The sequence below is a fragment of the Vulpes lagopus genome, chromosome 3 (genome assembly GCF_018345385.1).
Source record: "Vulpes lagopus strain Blue_001 chromosome 3, ASM1834538v1, whole genome shotgun sequence".
Classification (NCBI taxonomy): Eukaryota; Metazoa; Chordata; class Mammalia; order Carnivora; family Canidae; genus Vulpes; species Vulpes lagopus.
This window is the reverse complement of record NC_054826.1, coordinates 30,553,520-30,580,443: the sequence shown is the minus strand read 5'-3', so window position 1 is coordinate 30,580,443 and position 26,924 is coordinate 30,553,520. Positions and strand designations below refer to the sequence as shown.

Here is a 26,924-nt window from a genome sequence, read left to right as displayed (position 1 = left end):
CAGGGCCAGTGATGAGGACTCAGAAGTCAATTATAGCATCAAAACTGGAAATGCTGATGAAGCTGTGGCCATCCATCCCATCACAGGTTGTATATCTGTGTTGAATCCTGCTTTCCTGGGAGTCTCTCGGGAGCTTACCATCAAGGCTTCTGATGGCCTGTATCACGATACTGCACTGGTAAAAATTTCTTTGACACAAGCCCTTAACACAAGCTTACAATTTGATAAGATTGTCTACAGAGCAACAGTTAAGGAGAATTTACAGGACAGAAAGGCACTGGTGATCCTTGGCGCCCAGGGCAATCATCTGAACGACACTCTTTCCTACTTCCTGTTGAATGGCACAGATATGTTTCATATGGTCAAGTCAGCAGGAGTATTGCAGACAAAAGGCGTGGTGTTTGACAGAGAAGAACAGGATACTTATGAGGTGGCAGTGGAACTGAGGGACAATCGGACCCCTCAGCGGGTGGCTCAGGCTCTGGTCAGAGTCTCTGTTGAGGATGTCAATGACAACCACCCTCAATTTAAGCATCTGCCCTATTACACAATTATCCAAGATGGCACAGAGCCAGGGGATGTCCTCTTTCAGGTATCTGCCACTGACCAGGACTTGGGAGTAAATGGTGCTATCACATATGCATTTGCAGAAGATTACACATATTTTCGAATTGACCCCTATCTTGGGGACATATCACTGAAGAAACCCTTTGATTATCAAGCTTTAAATAAGTATCACCTCAAAGTCTTTGCTCGGGATGGAGGAACCCCATCCCTCCAGACTGAGGAAGAGGTACTTGTCACTGTAAGAAATAAATCCAACCCACTATTTCAGAGTCCTTACTACAAAGTGAGAGTGCCTGAAAATATCACACTCTATACCCCCATTCTCCACACCCAGGCTCGAAGTCCAGAGGGACTCCGACTCATTTACAACATTGTGGAGGAAGAGCCCTTGATGCTGTTCACCACTGACTTTAAGACTGGTGTTCTAACAGTAACAGGCCCTTTGGACTATGAGTCTAAAACCAAACATGTGTTCACGGTCAGAGCCACAGACACAGCTCTGGGGTCATTTTCTGAAGCCACAGTGGAAGTCCTGGTCGAAGACATCAATGATAATCCTCCCACTTTCTCTCAATTGGTCTACACTACTTCAGTCTCAGAAGGCTTGCCTGCCCAGACCCCTGTGATCCAACTGTTGGCTTCTGACCAGGATTCAGGGCAAAACCGTGATGTCTCCTATGAGATCGTAGAGGATGGCTCAGATATTTCCAAATTTTTCCAGATCAATGGGAGCACAGGGGAGATGTCCACAGTTCAAGAGCTGGATTATGAAACTCAACAACATTTTCATGTGAAGGTCAGGGCCATGGATAGAGGAGACCCCCCACTCACTGGTGAAACCCTTGTGGTTGTTAACGTCTCTGACATAAATGATAATCCCCCAGAGTTCAGGCAACCTCAGTATGAAGCCAATGTCAGTGAGCTGGCAACCTGTGGACATCTGGTTCTTAAAGTCCAAGCTCTAGACCCTGACAGCAGGGACACCTCCCGTCTGGAGTACCTGATTCTTTCTGGCAATCAGGACAGGCACTTCTCCATTAACAGCTCATCAGGAATAATTTCTATGTTCAACCTTTGCAAAAAGCACCTGGACTCCTCTTACAATTTGAGGGTAGGTGCTTCTGATGGGGTCTTCCGAGCAACTGTGCCAGTGTATATCAACACTACAAATGCCAACAAGTACAGCCCAGAATTCCAGCAGCACATTTATGAGGCAGAATTAGCAGAGAATGCAAAGGTGGGAACAAAGGTGATTGAGTTGCTAGCCATCGACAAAGATAGTGGTCCCTATGGCACTGTAGATTATACCATCATCAATAAGCTAGCAGGTGAGAAATTCTCCATAAACCCCAATGGCCAGATCACTACTCTGCAGAAACTGGATCGGGAAAATTCAACAGAAAGAGTTATTGCTATTAAAGTCATGGCTCAGGATGGAGGAGGAAGAGTGGCTTTCTGCACTGTGAAGATAATCCTGACAGATGAAAATGACAACCCTCCACAATTTAAAGCATCTGAATACACAGTATCCATTCAATCCAATGTCAGTAAAGATTCCCCAGTTATCCAGGTGTTGGCCTATGATGCAGATGAGGGGCAGAATGCAGATGTCACCTACTCAGTGGACTCAATGGAGGACTTGGATGAAGAGGTCATTGAAGTCAACCCAATTACTGGTGTTGTCAAGGTGAAGGAGAGCTTGGTGGGATTGGAAAATCGGGCCTTTGACTTAAAAATCAAAGCCCAAGATGGGGGTCCTCCTCACTGGAACTCTCTGGTGCTGTTACGACTTCAGGTCGTTCCTAACGAAGTATCCTTGCCCCAATTTTCCGAACCTCTGTATACTTTCTCTGCATCTGAAGATCTTCCAGAAGGGTCTGAAATTGGTTCTGTTAAAGCAGTGGCTGCTCAAGATCCAGTCATCTATAGCCTAGTGCAGGGCACCACACCAGAGAGCAACAAAGATGGTGTCTTCTCCTTGGACCGAAACACAGGAGTTCTAAAGGTGAGAAAGGCCATGGACTATGAGTCCACCAAATGGTACCAGATTGATTTAATGGCACATTGTCCCCATAATGATACTCACTTGGTTTCCTTGGTCTCTGTCAATATCCAAGTGAAGGATGTCAATGACAATAGGCCTATATTTGAGGCTGATCCCTATAAGGCTGTTCTCACTGAGAACATGCCAGTGGGGACCTCAGTCATTCAAGTGACTGCCAATGACCAGGACACTGGGAATGATGGCCAGGTGAGCTACAGGCTGCCAGTGGACCCTGGTAGCAATATCCATGAGCTCTTTGCCATTGACAGTGAGACTGGCTGGATCACCACACTTCAGGAACTTGACTGTGAGACCCACCAGACCTACCGCTTTTATGTGGTGGCCTATGACCATGGAAGGACTATCCAGCTATCTTCTCAGGTTCTGGTTGAAGTCTCCATTACAGATGAGAATGACAATGCTCCCCAATTTGCTTCTGAAGACTACAGAGGATCTGTGGTTGAGAACAGTGAACCTGGTGAAGTTGTGGCCACTCTTAAAACCTTGGATGCTGATATCACTGAGCAGAACAGACAGGTCACCTGCTATATCACAGGTAAGGATATGTGTCTTGGTATGGAGGAACTGGGGTACTATAAAAAAAGTCTAGTAAGAGGTACCTTAAGACATGGGTTTCAGTCCTGGCTCTGCCACTTATTAGCAATGTGACCTTGGGTAAATCAATTAACCTTCCAGGATCTCAGTTGCTTCATCTATGAATGTGGCATGCCTGTTCTCATTCACCTTACAAGGATGCCAGTAAGATCTAACTTGAAAAAGCTCTTGAGAGTTTCCTATAAATTGGCAAGTGTTTCGTAGAGAGAATTTCTTATTATTTTAGGTGGAATAGAATAGAAGAGAGATACCGTAACTGCTCTCAGTTAGCTTCTAGAGGATGGGGAAGACATCAATAATTGTATAATCCCTGGAAACTCTGTCAGATGACTGCGCCTGTAGAGTCTATTCTGCCCAGAGCAAGATACTAGAAACACTCCTAAGTCAATCACAGGACATACGTGTTAGAGTGAAAACACTTCCATAGCTCTGATTCCAGTTCAACCCCCTCATTTCACACACAGGAAAACCAAAGCCCAGATAGGGGCAGAAACTCAACCAAGGTTACACTCCAAGCTTGAGTCAGGTCTGGGATTAAAACCCCACCCTACGAGCTGCTTTCCTCAGTGGATACCTATTGAAAACCTAAATTACCCCAATCTCTGTCCAGTGGCTGAACCAGCTAGCCAGGGGCCAAAAAAGAGCTTCTTTACTTCTCAATGTCCCTTTTCCTCTCTCCTGGATGCCATATCATCTCATCCCCATAGACATGGTTCCTTCTGCTCTCACAGCTATCTGGGAGAAAATTAATGAACCTGAAGTTCCAACCAAAAATCATAAATTCCTATAGAGACAGATCCTGTATCAGAGCTGTTTGAAATATGGAGATGTAGGGAAATAGAATCTTATCATCCTATAATATCAGACTGAAAAACACTAAAGTCTTAATATCTCCAAATGATAGAATAAATGTCAATAGATTATCAACTCCTAGAATAGCTGAGTCTTGGAACTCTGGAATCTTGGAATCTCATAAATCCATCTCCTCTATCAGTGCTTGGTGTCAAGGAAAAAATGACTCAGAAGCAAACCTAGTGATCTATGGAAACCTCCATGTAGTCTGTGTTGTCATTTATTAAAAAAAAAAAAAAAAAAAACCCCAAAACAAAAAACCTCAGAGAGCTTAGTGTTGTCGGTCACTTCCCACCTCTCTACTGTTGAACAGATAAACTAGATACCAGAAGGTTCTTGTTTAAAATTGAAATGTGCTTCCTTAACTTCCCCCAGTGCCTTTCAAAGCACAAAAAAAAAAAAAAAAGAAGGGAAAAAAGAAAAAGAAACCTGCTCCTCAGCTACATATTTTAGAGTGGTGCTTCTCACAGTGATAATTCCATTTAATAGGTTGAAGTCAGAAGAATCTTCATAACACCAAATAACTCAATATACAACTGTGGGTCCTTAGTTAAGGGAGGAAATTTTTGTCTTTCCCAGCAGTCCTAAAAAAAATGTCATGTGGGAAGCCACCTATGGTACAAAGCCTGGTTCATTCCTATTCCTTGGCTTCTGGAAGCTCTGTTTCATCTCTTTAGAGGGAGACCCTTTGGGCCAGTTTGGCATCAGCCAAGTGGGAGATGAGTGGAGGATTTTCTCAAGGAAGACCCTGGACCGTGAGCACATGGCCAAGTACTTGCTCAGAATCACAGCTTCCGATGGCAAGTTCCAGGCTTCGGTCCTTGTGGAGATCTTCGTCCTGGACATCAATGATAACAGCCCACAGTGCTCACAGGTGAGAGCCTTGTGAGGGTGAGGTGGCATTGGAGGCAAAGAAGCTTGAGTGAAGGCCAAGAGGAAGGAGAAGAGCTTGGGGGAACTATCTCTGAAGCTGGGCATCACTGACCAACCCTTGCTTCTCCCCAGCTAGCCTCAGACTAGTGCCCTAGGCAGGGTACATTCTAGGTAATTCCTCCCTTCTATCCCTGGCATAGGGAAGTCACCAAGCTCTTTAAAACCGTTGGTCCATACTTCTCTCCTTACACTGCCTTTAAAAGTCTACTTTTCTGAAAAATATATCCAGAAGTAAAGTAACTTCATTCTCCAGTCTGCTGTGCCCAGTGGGAAAACCCCTCCACCACTCAGTTTGTTAGCATGGCTCATTATCAAATATGTCCAAAGAGAATAGCCCCTAGAGACACCCTGCACTGCTACCATGCCCATATATATATACATAACTCGACATCTACATGGGTAATACAGAGCACCACAGATGCTCTCCCGAGGTTATATGTATACACAAACATGCAGACTGCCCTGTGTTACATTTTGCTGAGGACTTCATTTAACTCAACCTTAAATTTCCTGTGAAAACAAATGTTGAATGGTGGTGGTGGTGGTGGTGGTGGTGATGGTGTGTGTGTGTGTGTGTGTGTGTGTGTGTGTGTGTGTTGGGGACAGAACTGTGTTCTTAGAGGACATAAATGAACAATCATTGTCCTGTAGCTTTGCATTTAAACATATTTTTTTAAATACAGTAAATAATTTTTAACTTTCGGGATTTGCATTACCTTAAAGTTTTCAGATAAAGTTAAAATGTTAACATTTTACCTTTATAACATTTTTTATTAAAATGATTCAAATTTACATAAAATCCAGCCATTCAGCATACATGCATAAATGCAAACTCACACATACTCACTCACATACACATACACAAAGGATTATCAACAACTCTATATATACATGCAAATACACACACATATATATACATATATATTATATACATACACACAGATTCATAAGCATATACTTAATACCCACAACATTCATCCATCTGTATGCCCATCCATACAAGAAAATATACATATAAAACTCACACAAACATACTCACATGTGCATTTGCATATATACACTTTATTTGTTTGCACACATATATGCAGCACATACCCTGTAACATAAAACAATGCATTTTCCCATCCCCTTTTCTTCCTTTGTCTTCTACATTCCAACCACATAAAATCATAGTAGAAAAAGAGAACCTACATTATTATCAGGATGCATGGAAAATGTCTTTGCAGGATCCAAGATGATCACCTTTTTGGTGGTCTCAGAAGGGCAGCCTTTTTTGGGGGGATGGTGGCCATACTTTCTTCCTCTTTCGTATTCCCCTTAGCCATCCTAACAACCAGCCTGCATCCTCCCCATGCTGGAAGAGACCAGGATCAACCCCCGCCTTCCCCCCACCACCTGGCCTTCCCAGGGGTGATCAACACCATCACTAGAACCAGGGAGAAGAGGTCTGGGGACCCATCTCTACAGCCCACCCAGGCTCAAAGCCTCCATCCAGAGCACATACAGAGGTTCATGCTCACCCACACCCTGCAGTGGGGGGGTACCAGTTTGCTTGAAGACTATGCTCAGGGATAACAGCTATAGGAACATTGGGCTTCCAGGGAGCTCCAGCCTCTCCCCTGTGCCACAACCCCTGCTATGAAGGTGCCCGCAGTGGAGGGAGGATGGGGCAGACCCAGGGGGCCATTGGGTCCAGACCTGACTCATACCCAAGAGTCTGTCTTGGGGTGTGGGCAGGGAGTGAGCCTGACAGCATGACCTCACCCCAGAGACCAGGATGCCTGGCCTGGAGTGAGTAGCTTGACCTGACACCTTCCAGAATACCTCATATCACACCATCTCATCAACCTCATCCAGAAGCCTGAAAGGGCCCCTGTGGAGTAGGTGGCAGCAGGTCCTTCTAGCTATGAGTGTGGGTTTTCAATGTGGAGCTTCTTTCTCATTCATTCTCTCTTCTGATTTGTTCTCTTGTCATCCTACTACTTGCTTTTAATCTCCATTTCCTTGCATGTTTCAACTTATTCTCTCTGTTCCACCCCTGCCCTGCTTCTCTCTTTTCCTCTCCCCATCTTGCTCTCTATCTCTCTCTGTTTTTCTCTCCCTCTCTGTCACTCTACCTCTCTCTCAATCTAGGTGTATCTCCCACAGTCTTTCTCTTCTTTGTCTTCCATTTACAGCTTCTCTATACTGGCAAAGTCAGTGAAGATACATCTCCAGGACACTTTATTTTGAAAGTGTCTGCAACAGACTTGGACTCTGATACCAATGCTCAGATCACATATTCTCTGCATGGACCTGGGGCAGATGAATTTAAGCTGGATCCTCATACAGGTGGGTTTCCTGAGCTACAGGATCAAGCCAAGAATTTATTTAATGAATACTAGTGCCCAGTACCATGTTAGATTCCTTGGAGAAGAAACAGTAATTTACTTATCTATCTATCCATCCATCCATCCATCCGTCCGTCTGTCCGTCCATCCATCCATCCATCCATACATGCATACATACATCCACTCAGCAAATATATTGGCACCATGTGCCAAGCACTGCACTAGGTGGTGGGGACATAATCAAGAGACAGTCTGGTCTTGTGGGAAAGGCAATCATTGAATCAGTGGTTTGAAATGTGCTGAGTTAAGAAAAAAAAATGCAGGATGCTAAGAGGAGGTTTGACAGGAGCAGGGAGGGAGGCATGGGAGTAAAGGGAGTAATAGGGATGGACATTCAAGGCAGAAGAATTTATACAATGGTTTTGTTTTAGGAAAGAGCACATACATCTGAGGTCCTGATGGAAGGCCAGAAACTGGTGTACAGAGGGGAGGAGAGAGGACAAAGAGTGAGGGTGGGGGGTACAAATCTCTCCTTTAGAGCTACTAGAGGATTCAGGCAGATGAGCTTCATGGTCAAGGGCATGATTTCAAGATGCGTATACTGCAGACCTCAATGTGTTATTGTAAAAATCCTAAGAGATGAAGTATATAGAAGTCTAGCTCAGGTCTGGCACATAATAAGAGTTCAGTAGATGTGGTTGCCATTGTCATTATTATTAGAGGACAAAGCACAGAGGTAGAAGCAGACAGCCCTGCAGGGTAGACCACCCAATGCCTGGGAGAGGTTGGGCTGTGAGAGTCTGGTGGAGAAGACAGGATGAGGTCTGCTTCCTTTGGAAGAGCAGCCCCATAGTGAGATCCCTGTCCTGCTGCTGGGTGTGGGGACAGGCAGCACAGAAGGCCTAGGCCTCAGAGGGCCAGCTGCTGACACTTGGCTTGGAACCAGTAGCTCAAAGGATGGCGTGGAGATTCCTGAGCAGGGAGGTGGCAGGTGAGAGTGATGTCCCAGGAAGCTGTCTGGATAGATAGGAGACAACATTGTCCTTTCTCATTCTAGCATGGGCATGCTGAGTCACCCCTGGTAGGTTACCTAATCTCTCTCTGTTGCTGTTTGTTCAGCTGCAGGATGATTGGTGGGGTCTTAAAAAAAAAAAAAAAAGAACTGGGTGGTTTTTCTAAGTATGGAAATAATACATGCTTATTGTTAAAAAATTCAAACACTGTAGGCATGTATTATGCAGAAATTGGAAAGTCTATATAATAACCAGCCCCTCCCCAAAGATAAGTACTCTAGAGTACTATTTTGTGACTTGGCTTTTTTTTTTTTTCCACATAGCAACACCTTGGAGGTAATAACAAGTCATTACATAAAACTCCATCATAATTCCTTTCGGGTTGTGCAGAAATTTTACCGTATGGTTAAATCATGATATATTCAAACAGCCCCTTTTTGAAAGACATACACGGTATTTTTAAGTATGCTGCTATTATGAACAATACTGCAGAAAAGATCTTTATTTATACATTTTTACACTTGGTCTGATTATTCCATAGGCTATATTCCCAGATGTGTAATGTTGGACCAGAAGATAAACACATTTTATGTGTTGTTAGAAATTGCCTCCTTGCCCTTTAAAAACGTTGTGCCTCTTTGTAGCTTGTGGTGAGGATCTTAAACTGGTGACATGGCTGTGGAGTGCATTTGGGAGGATTAGGGAGGAGGTAGGTGTGGGACTCACCTTCTTTCCTAACTGTATATAGGCAGGACTGACCTGTTTTCTCTGACCCTTTTCTGTCACAGAGTGACAAAACCCTGTGTGCCTGTGGTTGTCTCGCCTGGATATCTAGAAGGCAAGTTCTGGAGTAATGTCCCCTAGGGAAATCTCACCTGCTGTCATTTCTCTGGCCAGGGGAGCTGACCACCCTAACAGCTCTAGACCGAGAGAAGAAGGATACGTACAGCCTTGTTGCCAAGGCGACGGATGGAGGTGGCCAATCGTGCCAGGCAGATGTGACCCTCTATGTGGAGGATGTGAATGACAACGCCCCCCATTTCTTCCCCAGCCACTGTGCTGTGGCTGTCTTCGACAACACCACGGTTAAGACCCCCGTGGCTGTGGTATTGGCCCGGGATCCTGACCAAGGTGAGGAGGAGAAGGATTGGCGACTTGCTCACAGGGTCACCGGGGGTGAGGGTTTGGCTCTTCGTGTGTTGCTCTGAGATGCAGCAAGGACTCTGCCTCCTTGCTGAGTCTACAAACACTTACAAGAGGAAAGTGTTTGCCCACAAACCGCATACCTAAGTGCTAGATGACAAAAGATTTGGGTAATGTTTTGAGGCCGGTACAGGGCCTTTCAGCCTCCTTGTTTCTCACAGGCTCTCAGACCTGGAGCCCTTTCAATTCTGCCATTTACCCTCAAGGACATTTTAAATACAACCATCTAATCTGAAGTACGCTAATTGGAACTATTCAAGTCCAATAAATTTGCCAAAAGAAAGGAGTTTTTGGCACGAATTCTACCAAGCTATTAAATTTTGTGCTCAATTTTCTATACAGTAAGGTGGAATCATTTTCAGTATTTTACATTTTTATTTTAATGACATTATTTGCACTGGAGTTAATTCTCTTTAGAATTTACAGGGCAAATTAGATTTGTGCATATTTGTTCCATATTGTACCAATTATAACTTCTACCATCATGAAGCATTGTGTGCTTTATATATATATACACAGTACATATGTCCAATTTTCTTGAGTTTTAGCTTGGCATTGAAGGAGATGGGAGATTTTGGAGGAATGTAGGGGTTTAAGAGAGGGCAAATAGAGCAAAGGCATCTAATGGTTACAAGGTCCTGCTGTGCTCACTAGCTAGTACTTGCACACTTCCAGGGACAGGAAGCTCCCTACTTCCTAGGCAACTAATCACCTACTTTCTCATGGTACCTCCCTACTTCCTAGCAGCTACCCTACTGACCTTCTGTGGTACCTTAGATAATTATCAAGTGCTACCTATTTTGAGCTGGCACCCATCAGTCCTGGCCTTGTCCTCTGTAGTCACAACAGATCTAGACTTCCACCCACGACACCCCTTCCAAGACTGGGAGGTGATGATTATCTGCTCCAGCCCTAAGCTTTCCTTTCTGGGTGGAGGAGACCTAGTTTCTTCAATTACATGCTTCTGATCACGCCTTCTTTCTAGGACACATCCTGTGGCTTTGTACCCAGTTTACCATTAGCCCTTTAAAACTGTTATTATTCTAATTTAAATACTCCATCAGATATTCCAAATGTGACCTGACCAGAAGCTTCCTCTCTTTAGAAAGAATATGGTCTTTCCAGAAAAATGTGTATATGGGGAAATTGCATGGTATGTGTACTTAACTTATGTAAGTTCAACTATTCTAATAGGCAGTTTCTGCCACTATTCCACCGAAAGGGTGTGTGTGAGATGTGAGAACCTCAGGCTCAGGGTGTGTACTCCTCCCACTGGGTAAGGATCTTAGGGCTGAGCATTCAGTATTGGTGTTCTTCATACACAATGGCCCCTACTGCTTTACTTAGTACACAACCATGCACAATGGCCCCTACTGCTTTATCTAGTACACAACCAAAATCATAGAATTTGAGCCAAAGCTGAGGAAACACCACGTTTTGATTTGCTAAGGACTTTCCATGGGTATGTGTGTTTCCTTAACTTTTTATTTTGACATAATTGTAGACTCATAGGAAGTTGCAAAAATCGTACTGAGAGGCCCGTGCACCCTTCACCCAACTTTTCCCATTGGTGGCATTTTAGCTATAGAAGGAAATTGGTACTGGGACATTACTGGTAACTGGACTATAAACCTTATTCAAACTTCACCAGTTTTTTTTCCCCACCAGTTGTAATATGCACTCATTTGAATGTGTGCGTGTGAGCATGTCTTTATGTGTATAGTTCCATTCAATATTATCCCGTATAGAATTTCATGTAACTACCACCACAATCAAAATATAGAATTGTTCTATCACAACCAAGGGACTCACTATAGATTTTTCACTTTGTAAGCTGGCATTGGACTCTAATTCCCACATAAGCAATTTCAGATAATTGTATAGATTTGCAGATGCTCCGCCCCCAGGAACCTTTCTATGAGGCCTTGAACCCCCAGTGAAGAATCTCCCACTGAAAGATTCTCACTTTTAACCTGAGTATGTTAGCTTCTATGGGGACCCTCCACCCTAGTCTCTCCTGTGGTTAGAAAATTCACTGCCGGTGGGGCCAGAGGAGGGTCTTTCAGTATGAATCATACTCTTGGTCTCTCCAACAGGTGCCAATGCCCAGGTGGTTTACTCGCTGACGGACTCTGCTGAAGGTCATTTTTCCATTGAGGCCACCACAGGTGTGATTCGGCTAGAGAAGCCACTACAGATCAGGCCACAGGAGGCACTGGAGCTCACTGTCCGTGCCTCTGACCTGGGAACTCCGATACCACTGTCCACTCTGGGCACAGTCACCATCTCAGTGGTAGGCCTCGATGACTATCTGCCCGTGTTCCTGAACACTGAGCACAGCGTACAGGTGCCCGAGGACGCCCAGCTTGGCACAGAGGTGCTGCGGCTAGCCACCCTCACTCGTCCTGGGGCCGAGAAGACTGGCTACCGTGTGGTCAGTGGGAACGAGCAGGGGAGATTCCGTTTGGATGCCCGCACAGGTGAGCCAGCACCTGAGGCAACCCCACCCTCAACACGCACCTGCACACCCAGGGTCTTGGGGACCACTGACTTCTTCACATATAGGGCAAAACTCTTTTGGTTCTTTCTTTTTTTTTTTTTTTTAAATTTTTTTTATTTATTTATGATAGTCACAGAGAGAGAGAGAGAGAGAGAGAGGCAGAGACATAGGCAGAGGGAGAAGGAGGCTCCATGCACCGGGAGCCCGACGTGGGATTCGATCCCAGGTCTCCAGGATCGCGCCCTGGGCCAAAGGCAGGCGCCAAACCGCTGCGCCACCCAGGGATCCCTCTTTTGGTTCTTTCTTTACTCTTCATCTTTCCAGGTCCCAAGCCCCTCTTCTGCCCCGGGGCCAGCTTATGTGGGGACACCCTTTATTCCTTCACGTCCCCACCCAGGATGCTTGGCAACCCACTCTCCTCCCACAGTTTGTAGCTTCATGGTCCCAGCTCAGGCCCAGCCTCTGGAGAATGAGACCACTCTCTGCCCTCGGCTGACAAGGCACTTGCTGGAATCTGGGGCATAAGCTTCCCAGGGTATGGCTACCTGCTTCCCTCCCACAACCCTCCCCAAATATCCTGGCACCCCTGCCTCTCCCCTCATTCTCATGAAGAGAAGTAGGAAACGGTCTCTTCTTTCCTTCAGAAGAGCCTGAGTCAGACTCACAGAATCTCATGAAAGGGCCCCAGAGCCTGCTCAGGTCAGATTCCTCCCCATAGCACCCTTGCAATAGTACTTTCTACCTTCTAATGCAGCTGTCTTATCACTGAGCAGTATTTTTTAATGGTTGTACTGTGGAGACTTTAAACATATAAAAATGTAGAGAGAACAGTGTAATGAACCCCATGTTCCCATCACCCAGCTTCAGTAATTGTCAGTGTGCTGGTCTGATTTGACATTTGCCCTTCACCACCACCCCCATGCACACATACTGCATTTGGTCGACAGGCAGTGTTTTAAGTCTCTTTTAATCTCTGACATTTTCCTCTCCCTCTTTATTTCATCTACCATCTAACTAAGGAAACTTGAGTCATATGTTGGGCAGAATTTTTTCTATTTTGGATTGATTACTGACTGTATTTTTTTGATGTCATATATCTCTCTAGCCCCTATATTTCTCATAAATGACATTTGGATTAAAGACCATGATCAGGTTCAAGCTTAATCTCATAGCAACAGTGCTTCATAGATGATGTTGGGCTGTGCTTTGCACTTTGTCAGGAGGTATATATAGCTGATCGGATTTTTTTCTGAGGTTAAGATGGACAATGGGCTTGTGTGTTGTCAGCCTGACCCAACCTAGGGCCAAACCCCCATAGAGTTCTTCATCAGCTGTTCTTCTAATGGTTTTAGCAACCTTAGATGATTATTTCTTAGATACATTATTTCATTAGGCACAGCATAATGATGATCTCCTAATTTTATCATTCCTTATTCATTTACTAATTGGAATTCTTTTATAAAGAAGAGCTTTCCACCATATAACTATGCAGGAACAACACAATAAGTCCTTATTCTTTTCCAATTTTCAGAAAAATAAATCTGTGCCTTAGCAGTTCATTGAACAGTTTTGGGTAGTATAAAACTCCTTATAATCTAAGTTCTGTCACTTACTAGCTGGGTGAACTTAAGCAGGTCATTTACTGATGAGAGCATCAGTTGACTCACTTAGAAAATGGGAACCACAGTTATTCCTACTCTACAGAATTATTATAGATTTATATGAGAAAGATTTGATATTACAGATTTAAATGAGATTTCAATGAAATATTATAGAAATAAATAAAGGAAACACTGCTGTTGAGAATGACAATAAGGAAAATGAGAGATGGAGGAGGAGGGGAGAGGAAGGTAATGGAGAAATAGAAAACAGAGAAGGTGATGTAAGAAATGAAGGATGAGATGATAGGAGATGATGGAGGAGAGGAAGGAAGAGATGATGGAATGAAGGAGGAGGTGATGGAGCAGATGATAGAAGAGAGGAAGGAGGTGATGATGGAAGAGATGAAGAAGGAGATGAAGGAGGAGATGGAGGACATGTTGGAGATGATGGAGATAGTGGAGGAGAAAATGGAAGAGATCATGGACAAGACAGAGGAGATGATGGAGAAGATCTGTCTTTCTCAACCCTATTGAGCTGCCTCTTCTGGGGTTTGGCTCAAGACTCTTCAGCTCTATACCTTTGCAATCCCAAATGCTTCATTGCTTCCATCATCTCTTGTTTCTTCAGGGATCCTGTATGTCAACAAGAGCCTGGACTTTGAGACAAGCCCCAAGTTCTTCCTATCCATAGAATGCAGCCGGAAAGGCTCTTCTTCTCTCAGTGACATGACTACAATTGTGGTCAACATCACTGATATCAATGAACACCGACCCAGATTCCCCCAGGATCTGTACAGCACAAGGGTCTTAGAGAATGCCATCGTGGGTGACGTTGTGCTCACAGTAAGGATCTGCAACTTTGCCTTTTAGGGGGCATGGACTTGGGTGGGCTTTTATCTCCCCCTCTCCCAGATGTCTATGACCATGGGTTAGTTTATCAATTTATACACTAGGGACTTTGACTTGCAGCTGCTTGGCTAAACTGTTACTCATGACAGAGGGTCTCAGAGCCATGTTTGATAAGGTCTAGATCAGGTATTGTTAGAATGGGGCATAGGAGAGATCCAAGAGGACTGCCAGAGGCTCAAGGCCTGGGAAAGGCCTGGTCACTGTGTGTGACATGGAGTATTGGTGTGTGTGTAGGGAGAGAGGCACCAAATAGCACCTCTTTGCATCTAAACATGTAATTGCTCCCTACTACATAGAATTAAACCAAAGCCAAGGTCCTCTATGACCCCTCTTTATTCTGCCTTCTGGTCTTAATCTCCTCCCACTCTCTGACATGCATCCTATGCTCCAACCACACAGGAAGATGTGTCTTTCCCTAAACAGCCTCTGCATTTTCACACATTCTGGGCTCGTGCCTGGAATGCTGGCTCTACTCCCAGGAGCCCTCCTTATCCTTCTGGGACCCAGGAATGCTTTGCTAATCTCCCCAGGTAGAATTTATCACTGTGTTCTCTGTCCTCTCATAAAGCTGATCATACTTTTCCCCAAATTAGAATTACCCATAAAATTAAACATTAAACTTCCTGTGGGCATATTCATTTTGGCACACCCCTCACCTCCTAGCTCAGGACCCAGAAGCCGGTCAGTATGAGTGAATGAGTAAATGAATGAAACATGGCATGCTGAAATCTATAGTAGGCTATAAAATGAAGAGATTCCTTTATACGGATGACTATGGTCCAGGGACTGCCAGCCAATGGCTGTCATTGGAGTGAGGACATATCTGTTCCCTTACTCTCCCAGGGGCAAAAGTTCCTTTCTGGTTCCTCTTGCCCTCCATTCACAACTACTCTCCCATTGCTGCAGGTGTCAGCGACTGACGAAGATGGACCTGCAAATAGTGCCATCACCTATAGCCTGGTAGGAGGGAATCAGCTTGGGCATTTCACCGTCCACCCCAAGAAGGGGGAGCTACAGGTGGCCAAGGCCCTGGATTGGGAACAGGTGAGTTATGTGGGAGGGGCCCAATCTGAATTTATCAGAGCTATAGATATGGCCTTAATGCAGGTCCAGGGGATAAACTGAGGTCCACACCCCATGCTGACTTCTCCAGGCTTGTCCTCAGTGTTCCACCCTTGTTTTTTCTGTGTGGTCTCTATGGCTTGTGAGGCCAGAGGCAGGAGAGGGACTAAATTGACCCTTAACCTTCACTACAGGAGCTCAGGCTAGGTTCTTACTATTGACCAGGAATCATATCCTTATCTAACCATCTTCAAAGGCAAGATCATTATAACAAGTTATCATTAATGATCTGCTCTGTGCCAGGAACTTTGATAAGTTCTTTATATATATTATGCCATTTGGTCCTTAAAATAATCCTAGGGGGTGGTTCCTGATAGCCTCATAGATGTTTAGTCACCTTCCCAAGTTCTCATAGCTAATAAATGGTAGAACTGGGAATCAAATCTATTTCTTTCTGACTCCAAAACCTGGACCCTAAAATAGTATAAGTGGGTAATAGGGGAGTGTCTCCAACCTTATTTTTTTGAAAACATTAGCAATGAGTCACAGAACTGAGGGGTCTTGTTGCTAACTCTCCATTGGCATCTTGCTACAGACTTCTAGCTATTCCCTGAGGCTCCGAGCCACAGACAGTGGGCGGCCCCCACTGCATGAAGACACAGTCATTGCTATCCAAGTGGTTGATGTCAATGATAACCCACCAAGATTCTTCCAACTCAACTACAGCACCTCTGTCCAGGTACGCTTGAGCTTCCAAAGACATCCTGAAACCTTTCTCCCTTTGTTTCCCTCCTGGTAGAGGGTGCTCACCATTGGTATCAGTCCACCCAAACAGTGGCCATGACCTTGCCACTGATATCCCTAATAGCAACACAGCCTGCTAAAGGGGACTATGAACGATGGAATTAAAAATAATCAGGGGCACCTGGGTGGCTCAGCGGTTGAGCGTCTGCCTTTGGCTCAGGTCATGATCTTAGGGTCCTGGGATTGAGTCCTGTATCAGGCTCCCTGCAGGGAGCCTGCTTCTCCCTCTGCCTATGACTCTGCCTCTCTCTGTGTGTCTCTCATGAATACATAAATAAGATCTTAAAAATGGCACTGAGGTGGGTACTTGACAGGATGAGCACTAGGTGTTATTCTATATGTTGGCAAATTAAGCACCAATAAAAAATAATTTTTTTTTAAAGAGACAACAGCTGGAATGCTAAAAAAAAAAAAAAAAGAAAGAAAGATCTTAAAAAAAAAGAAAAAAACAGTATATATGGTGTGATACTATCCATGGTTTCAGGCATCCACTGGGGGTCTTAGAACATATCCCTATGGATAAAGGGCCTACTCTGCCTTCTTTACAGAGTTTTTAAAATGGAAGTGCAAAAATGTACCATAGCTAGAATGTGGCAGACTTGGGATTTACACCTAGATATTTTTCCAGATCCCCAAGCTATTTCCACCATACCAATGATTTACAAATGGGATTTGGAGAGGCCTAGGGATTCAATGGGAACTGTGACAATAAGAGGTGAGGGAGGTGAGGAAGAGGACAGGAAGGTGGAATCCTGGGTCCTGCTATGTATCAGCTAGAGTCACTCCACTTTTACTTGTTTGTATGACTATTAGTTAGGATGCTTTGATTGCCAATAACACATTACCTGATTAAATGTCATTAAATAATAAGGTCTTATTATTTCCTATAAAAGGGTGTGATGGTGGGAAGTTCTATTCCAGAATTGGTTATTTTAGCAGAAAAACAGCACCACAGCTTTGGGCTAGCTTCTTTGAAATTCCCTCATCTTTCTCATGGTTACAAAACGGCTGCTGCAGCTCCAGCATCATATCATTATCTAACCATCTTTAAAGGCAAACAAACAAAGACTCCACCCCACCCCACCCCAGGATCTGTTTTTATCAAAGAAGAAAACTCAGAACGCTCACCTGGTTGACTTCTCCAGTGATCAGAATCAGATTGCATGATCACCATTAAACCAAAAACTGGCACAGGAAATCAGATTTTATAACTGATTTAGACCAAGCATACATAGTCTCTCTCCCTCTCTCTCTCTCTCTCTCTCTCTCTCTTAGAGAGAGGGAGCACAAGTGGGGACGGGCAGAGGAAGAGAGAGAATCCTAAGCAGGCTACATACCCAGTGCACAGAGTCTGATATGGGGCTCAATCTCATGACCCTGAGATCATGACCTGAGCTGAAATCAAGAGTCAGACATTTGGGGATCCCTGGGTGGCTCAGAGGTTTAGCTTCTGCCTTCGGCCCAGGGCGTGACCTGGAGTCCCGGGATGGAGTCCAACATTAGACTCCCTATATGGAGCCTGCTTCTCCCTCTGCCTGTGTCTCTGCCTCTCTCTCTATGTGTCTCTCATGAATAAATAAATAAAATCTTAAAAAAAAAAAAGAGTCAGACACTTAACTGACCTGAGCTACCCAGGTGCCCCAATTCATCTCTTCTTAATAAGGGCATATCTTTTCTGAGAATATTGCCACCCACACTTGAACAAAAGTTGGCTTTTTAAGAAAGGGAGGAAGGAATGTCTGTTGGATAGGCAACCATTAGTTTCTCTTCATAAGATTCTGTTTGTAGATAGGATTTTGTTGCAAAAAGACTGTTAACAACCACTGTATTATAGATACTGAATTCCCATGTTATAGAACAGAGACTGGAACAATACCCAGGGAATCCATTTTTCTTAGTTGAATTCCTACTCATTTTTAAATTTTCTCATTGAGCTGGATATTCCATTGGTCTTCTACTCAGGAAACCATTTATAGGTGTTCATTTGACCCTATGAATCACAAATTTCCGTTTGGATCCCAGGCATTAACTAATTTATATACACGAATCATCAGCTATGTGACCTTGGGCAAGTCACCTTTTATAGGATAAGGGACTCTAAATACACTTCCTGCCTTTTTGTTCTTTGTTTCTAAGACCGAGACTGCCCTCAGGAAGCTCCTGGTCTAGATTAGCAAAGCCAATAACCAATTTACAGGTTGGCAGAATGAATGAATGAATGAATGAATGATAGCTCAAAGTCCAGACATGGCCTGAGAGAGCAGTCGGAGTGCTGAGGATTCATCCCAGATAAGAGGATCCAGAAAGATACCAAAGAAAGGACTGGAACTCATTTTGCTCTTTGATTTCCTGGCACTCTCTGCCTCAGGAGAACTCACCCATTGGCAGCAAAGTCCTGCAGCTGATCCTGAGTGACCCGGACTCACCAGAGAATGGTCCCCCCTACTCATTCCTAATCACCGAGGGGAATGATGGCTCTGCCTTCCGAGTGACCCCTGATGGATGGTTAGTAACCACTATGGGCCTGAGCAGGAGAGTCCAAGAATGGTATCAGCTTCAGATCAAGGTGAGAGCTGTGTTGGGCCACTGGTGGTGACCATGGGGACATTAATGTGCTGCCAAAAGCACTACTAGTGCTTCTATAATTAGAGGAAAATGTATGGAGCTCTTACTAGGTGCTGGGCCCCGGGCTGTACTTCACATGCCTTATTGCATTAACCCCCCCACAACAGGTTTTAGGGTTTTAGGGTGGGTACAGTTACCACCCCCACTTTATAGATGTAGTAATTGAGGCACAAAGAGGTTGAGGGACTGTCTTAAAATACTACTACCAATAAGTGGCAGAGGTGGGTTGTTTTCAGACCAAATACTCTGAGCCTAGAGCTTTAGCTCTGAATTCCCACACTGCTCCCAGGCAGAGCAATACCCTCACTCACCTTGGCTCTAACTGCTTGAGTTTGGCTAGGACAGCTCTCTGAACCTCACAGAAATTGTTGTGGGGTCCAAATTTGAGAAGATACATACATATTTAGGGGGTTATGGTGGTATTGCAAAGGGTAGCGTGAGAATAGCCAAAAGAAAGTGGTCAAGGTGGTAGTGAAACGTTTCTTCTTCATTTCATTCCCTCAAGATCCCTTTCCTAAATCTCAAGTCCTAGTGGACCCTGTTATTCTGCAAACTTCTCTGGGCTCAGGATGATATACATCCATTCATCCATCCAGCTAGTCAGTGATTTGCTAAGTCTTTCAACAAATATTGAGCTCCCATCCTGTGCCAGGGCCTATGCTTGCTGCTGGTAATATATAGCAGGGGGAAAGAAAGGGTGATCCCCATCCCCATGGGCTTTTGATTCGAGTCATGGAGATAAACAATAAATAGATGAAGAAATAAAGAGATGAGAGGCTCATAAGGCACAGGGGAGACATATTCAGAGGGTAACTGCCCTCATAAGGAAGGGACATTTGAGCTGGGACCTGGGGAGCCAGCCATGTGAGAATGGGCAGGAGAGTGCCACAGGCAGGAACAAGATAAGCCAACACCTCGAGTGGGAAAAGAGCTTAAAGTGGCCTGAGATGGGGCCAACGTGGTCAGCATTATGATCCTAATGGGAATAAAGCTGAAGAGATGGGTTGACTGGATCATGGAGGCCTCCTAGCTCAGGTGACCATCCTACTTGAGGTCCAAACTGTGATGCTCCTGAGAGGGAGAGAAGCACTAAAAATAGTTAATTGGTGATCACTGAGACACAACAGGATCAATTTGTGAAAATTAAGACTGATCTGGGCAAACCAACAAATACAGCCATCCTAATTATAAGTCTTGGTAATACATTTAGTATTCATTCCAATGCCAGCTGGAGCTAGCAGTGCAGAAACCTTGGGCTGACAAGGAAGGTGCGAGAAGTGGACAGACTAGGGACAAGCTCTTCTAGAAATAAACCGGTTTTGGTGATAGATTGGATATGGGGAGAGAGAGAAGAATCAGGGGTGACTCACAGGTTCCAGACTCTAGTGAAGACTGGGAGATGTGCCCATTGCTGAGGCTGGAAGGACGGTGAGGTGGGTGAAGGACAGGTTTACGGGGTAAAATGAGCACTCTGTGTTGCACATGTCACCTTTTAGTTGTCTTAGGTGAGATGTCTAAGTGGAGGTGTCCAGTGGGTAGCAGGGAATGGGAGTCTGTAGCTCAGAGGACAGCTCAGAGGACAGGTGTAGGCTAATGTAGAGGGTTCTTTCTCAAAGCTAAAGTCATGGACATGATTGCCTAGGAGGTGATGAACTCTGTATCCTGACCCAGACAATCTCTCAGTAACTACCGGCATCACCATCTCTTGCCCTTGATTTGTATTTCTGCTTTCTGGGAGGCACTAGAGGCCAGCAAAGAAACAGGCTATGACACAGGTAGGAGTTGAGATTCTGCTCTGACCTTTGGTTAGTTACTTGACCTCTTCGAGCCTCAGTGATGGCTTTTTTAAGATGGGAGACTTCGTCGTATCTATCTCATGAGAAATGTTAAGGTTAGGGTTGCTGCGATAGCTGATATCATGCATCAGAAGTGTTACAAGTGACTGGCAAATAGTTGATGGCAGCTGTATATTAAACTTAGCAGAAGTACTAATTACTGTTGCTGCTATTAATAATATGTCATCTGTGCTATGCACAAATCCCAGCACTAGGTATAGTTTCACAACTTGCTCACCTACCCAAAGCCCTGGAATACATATGAACAACACCACTGTCGGGAAAGTTGTGGAGACCCCTGGTGACAGCTGTGAAAGTGATAACGTCACTAAAGGAAACTTTGTCCTTGCTAATCTGGACAGAAAGTTGCAGGGATGCTTGGTGAAATATCAAAGGAAAAGGCATTTTTTATTTACATTCTTTTTGCTTCACTGAGGTCATAGCACAGCCTTGTTAAAACCTTCAATGTCTTTTCATGGCTCTGACATAAAATCCGACCTTGTGCTCCTCAGCCTATCAGTGACCAGGCGGCCTCCCTCGCACCCTCCTCTGGCCCTTGGCCCAGCCCACTGGCTCCAGCAGCCATGGCCCCTTCCTGCTTGATAGAGCTCACCACATTCTTTCCACTCCAAGGCTTGCCACTTGCTGTTCCCTTTAGCACCTCCTCTCCTTACCTCTTCTCATCCCTTAGGACTCAATTCAAATGTCAACTCCTCGAGACAACTCCCCTCCCACCTGATCTGAGTTAGGTCCCTTTCACTCTTCAGACTTCTGTCCCATGCTCCATTTATCTCCTTCACAGAACTTTATCTATGTCTGACATTCTCTTGTTTAGTTAATAACATGTTTATGGTCTCTTTTCTCCTGATCACAGCAGAGGGCTTGGCCTATTGAAAGTACTCAGTATTTGTTGACTGATCTGAGGAAGAAATGCCCACCCTGACCCCAATCACATAGTAAGGGGAGATTCCAAAGAGAACCTCCTTAGGCTGGCAGGAGTCATGAAGGATGTGTACAGGAATTTTGAAGAGACATTTGATGACTCACCTAAGGAAAGAGACAGAATGAGGGACACTAGAGAAGAAGAAGGCATAAGTGTGAGTGGCTGGAGAGATTTAGGAAGAGGCTCAGAGAGCTGTCAGATGAGCAAATGGAGTTAAGTCTTACTGTGTGGTATGGGATATAACTCCCTCCACAAAACCTTCTGTGCTTTGCAGTTATTGTTCTCTTTTATGATTGTGGTAATTATGTTGAGTCTGCCCTCAGACACAGAGACATGGCTGCCCAAGGAGGCCCAGCCTTGTCTGAGCGACAGAGAGCTACAGTCCTATAGTAATGGCAGTGCTTGTTTTGCCCACAGGTGTCAGACAGCGGCATCCCTCCCCTCTCGTCTTCAACGTCTGTTAGAGTCCATGTGACAGAGCAGAGCCACTATCCACCCTCCACCCTCCCACTGGAGATCTTCATCACTACTGGGGAGGAGGAGTTCCAGGGTGGCATGGTGGGCAAAATCCATGCCACAGACCGAGACCCACAGGACACACTGACCTACAGCCTGGCAGGAGAGGAGACCCTAACCAGGCACTTCTCAGTGGGTGCACCTGATGGCAAGATTATTGCAGCCCAGGGCCTGCCTCGTGGCCGCTATGCATTCAACGTCACAGTCAGTGATGGGACCTTCGCCACCACTGCTGGGGTCCACGTCCATGTGTGGCATGTGGGGCAGGAGGCTTTGCAGCAGGCCATGTGGATGGGCTTCCACCAGCTTACCCCAGAGGAGCTGGTGAGTGACCACTGGAGGAACCTGCAGAGGTTCCTCAGCAACAAACTGGACATCAAACGAGCTAATATCCACCTGGCCAGCCTTCAGCCTGCAGAGGCCACAGCTGGGGTGGATGTGCTCCTGGTCTTTGAGGGACATTCTGGAACCTTCTATAAGCTCCAGGAATTGGCATCCATCATCTCTCACTCAGCCAAGGAGATGGAGCACTCGGTGGGAATTCAGATGAGGTCAGCCATGCCGGTGGTGCCCTGCCAGGGCCCCAGCTGCCAGAGTCAAATGTGCCAAGCGACGGTGCACCTGGACCCCAGGGTGGGGCCCACATACAGCACAGCCAGGCTCAGTATCCTGACCCCGCGGCACCGCCTGGAGAGGAGCTGCTCCTGCAATGGTGAGGAACGGGCTTCCCCAGGACAATCAGTACTGTAGGGCTCAGCCAGACTGACTCTAGGAATAGAGATCCCAGGGAAGCCCTGTGGGGCAGTTAGAGGGGGGTTTTAGCAAGGCAAAAGGCCACAGGTCACAGGCCACCATGGAATAGGTAGTGTCCACCCAAAATCTAGTCATGGGATGACATCCTATTCTTGACCCTTTTGCAGTGTTTTGAAAATAACAGTAAGGCTACAAGAGGCAGGGCGCCTGGGTAGCTCAGTTGGTTAAGCGTCTGCCTTCAGCTCTGGTCATGATCTCAGGGTCCTGGGATCAAGTCCCGCATTGGGCTACCTGCTCAGCGGGGAGTCTGCTTCTCCTTCAACCCCTCCCCCCTTGCTTGTGTTCTCATTCTCTCTCTCTCTCTCAAAAAAAAAAAAAAAAAGGAGGATACAAGAGGCAGTTACGATGATGGCTGAAAGCACAGGCATCAGACTGCCTGGGTTTTTAAATTTTTTTATTTTTAAAGATTTTATTTATTTATTCATGAATGAGAGACACAGAGAGAGAAGGAGGCAGAGACACAGGCAGGGGAGGAAGCAGGCTCCATGCAGGGAGCCCGATGTGAGACTCAATCCTGGGACTCCAGGATCATGCCCTGAGCCAAAGGCAGACTCTCAACTGCTGAGCCACCCAGGCGTCCCGTAGACTGCCTGGGTTTAAATCCCAGCTCTGCCACTCGCTAGCCGACTGACCTTAGGAAAATTATTTAGCTTCTCCCTGCCTTTGTGCTATTATAGAGATTAAATGAGTATTAAACATCAAGGGCTTGCTTAGAAAAGTGCCTGATACAGAGAAAGTGGTCACTAAGATGAGTCACTAATAATATTACCATTATTACTACAGCCTGGTGGCTGTTAATCTCAAGACTTAAATTAGACAGCTCAGGTTTTAACTCCAGCTCCATCTCTTACTAGCTGTGTAATCTTGGGTGGGCTAATAAATTTTCTGAGCTGTTGTTTCTCATCTAGAAAATAATGAAAATATTATCACCTGCCTTCTGGAGTGGGTTTGGAAAGTAAATTACTTAATGGATATATAAGCACTTAGCCTTTTTCTGGCCCATAAGCACCCTGTCAGTGATGGTTGTTATTCATGTGGTAGCAGTTGTTGCTAGAAGGACTCTGCTATGTGCCAGGCACTGTGTAGATGATACCTAAACTGACTGTCACCAACACCCTACAAAGCAGGGTCATTAGTTCAAACTACAGTTGAAACTGAGGGATGGGGACTGTATTGGTTTACTTGAAACCACACAGCCTCCACTGAAGGGCTGGTTATTTAAATACCCATGTGCCCCACTCAAAGCCTGAGCTCTTCACCGCGCTCTACAGAAAGTCAGTTTTCAGATAACACTCACCCCAGCACCCCTGGCATCAAGAATCCATGCTCTGGACCAGCTCAGGAGTATTGGCAAAAGGAAAATGATGTTGCTTCCAGGTCACCATCACCCCTTGCCTGGTCTGGCCTGCCCTTAATGGGTTCCCCCTGTTTGCATGGGGGAAATTCTTACTCTAAAGATTTGTGGACTTTCTCCAGGTCCCACTGTATTGAAGCTGGGTATGCTACTCTTGGTGTGGTGTGTGTGTGTGTGTGTGTGTGTGAGGGGGTGGAGGTGGGGAGGTGGGGGACTGGGAGGTCAGGTGTGCTTCCCTTCTGTGTCTCTTGCTCCAGAGTTACCTGCAAGGGGAACTGTGATAGCCAAAATTTCTCTCTTGGTCACCTGGCACCAGACACCAGAGGTTCTAAAATTCATGCTTCTGTAAAATCATCTGGGGAGTGTGGTTTGTTTTTTGTTTTGTTTTTTTACATTTTCTAAATTTAAATTCAATTTTACAACATATAGTGTAACACTCAGTGCTCATCTCATCAAGTGCCCCCATCAGTGCCCGCCACCCAGTCACCCCATCCCTCTACCCACTTCTCCTTCCACAACCCTTTGTTTGTTTCCCAGAGTTAGGAGTCTCTCATGGTTTGTCTCCCTCTCTAATTTTCCCACTCAGTTCCCCTCCTTTCCCTTAATATCCCTCTCACTATTTCTTATATCCCATGTATGAGTGAAACCATATGATGATTGTCCTTCTCTGTTTGACTTATTTTACTCAACATAATACCCCCCAGTTCCATCCATGTTGGTATTTTTCTCTTCTGATGGCTGAATGATATTCCACTGGGGAGTGTGGTTTTAAAGAGATGTGCTCCTGGGTGTCACTTCCAGAGTGTATTATTTAGAAAGTCTTGTATGAGACCTAGAATTGGCATTTTTTATTAAGTTTTTATTTTAATTCCAGTATAGTTAACATACAGTGTTGAATTAGTTTTAGGTGTACAATATGGTGATTAACAATTCTGTACATTATTCAGTGTTTGTCATGATAAGTGTACTCTTAATCTCTTCACCTGGTTCACCCAACCCCATCCACTCCCCTCTGGTAAACCATTAGTTTATTCCCTATAGTTAAGAGTCTGTTTCTTGGTCTCTCTCTCTCTCTCTCTCTCTCTCTCTCTCTCTCTTTCTCTCCTTGGAATTGTCATTTTTAACCAGCATCTCAGGCAATTAACATTTTGGTGAAATACAGCATACAGAAGGGTCCATGTCCCATAGTGTACAGCTCAACTATTTTTCACAAGCCAAATACACCCATGTAACTGGCACTGATACAAGGATCACAACATGACCAGCTTCTCAGAAGCCCCCTTTGGTCTCTCTTCCAGTCACCACACCCATTGTGGGGAGATTTTAAAAATACAGATCCATGTGTGCTTCCAGAACTACTGAGTCATAATCTCTGATGGTAGAGTCTGGCATTCTGTATTAGATGAGCACTGGGTGTTATTCTGTATGTTGGCAAATTGAACACCAATAAAAAAATAAATTTATTATTAAAAAAATAAATAAAACTCTCTAGCTGATCCTGATATTTAGCCAAGTCTGGGAATTCCTAGATAATCTAGATCATCTTCAATATCCCATCTATTAATGACCTACTACAATAGAATTGCTAGCAGCAGAGAGTTTTAGACCTAAGGGATGACAGACTCAGGATCTTGAAATCCCATGTGCCTCAGGCTTCATGGTTCTTCCTTTTCCTCATGGCTTTTGCTCCCTCTCTTCAACAATCTGGGACATCTGGGGCCTATACAACTCTTCCCCTTGCCTGTCCACTGATGAGCTTATTCACACTGAAGTTTTAGGGATTTAACAACTGGACTCACTTCTGGGGAGGGTACTGTTTGATGTATATAACACAGCATTTCTCAAGGTGAGTCTACAGAATGCCATTTCTGAGAACTTTGAAGAGGTGGTCCACATAAGAGGGTCCCATGGTCAAATAAACTGGAGAAAGTCAAGTTTAAGAGGAGACTCCTGTCTCTGCAACTATGCGCTAGCAATTGCTACAGGGTGGTGCACATACAGGACTTCATAGAAGTTTACCCCCCTTCTTTGGTTACAGTGACTCTCAACCTCTCAGCAGTATTTTATCTGGCTACATCTTCTCAAACAGTTACACTCCTAATAATGAAAGGGAGATCTTGAGGCAAATGACCTTTATGGTATTCCTGAAATAACACATATATACAGAATCCTCTCCATTCTTCCTCCTTCTTCCCCCAGTGATATCAGAAATAACACAGAAACTATGGAGGATAGAAATTTTGATTTTTACATGTTTAATTGGGTACATTTCTGGCTTGATTCTTGCTTTCTTAATGGTTTGAGCTTGTAATTCCAGACTCAAGCTAGGACCCAAGGCAAGGGGCTCTGGGGCCAAAAGAAGGTGTGCAGGGTCAGGGCCTCTGTCTAGCTGCAGTGACCCTGGC

General features: G+C 44.9%; 1 protein-coding gene across 1 annotated transcript in view; it reads left to right on the top strand.

Moving 5' to 3' along the window:
* Positions 1–26,924, top strand: part of FAT2 (FAT atypical cadherin 2) — an 81,195-nt gene that overhangs the window by 42,197 nt on the left and 12,074 nt on the right. The window contains 10 exon segments of the mRNA XM_041747060.1: positions 2–3,167; positions 4,756–4,952; positions 7,189–7,342; positions 9,252–9,485; positions 11,654–12,037; positions 14,287–14,501; positions 15,474–15,611; positions 16,225–16,368; positions 18,802–18,999; positions 22,254–23,064. Of these exon segments, the coding sequence (XP_041602994.1) occupies positions 2–3,167; positions 4,756–4,952; positions 7,189–7,342; positions 9,252–9,485; positions 11,654–12,037; positions 14,287–14,501; positions 15,474–15,611; positions 16,225–16,368; positions 18,802–18,999; positions 22,254–23,064 (5,641 nt within the window).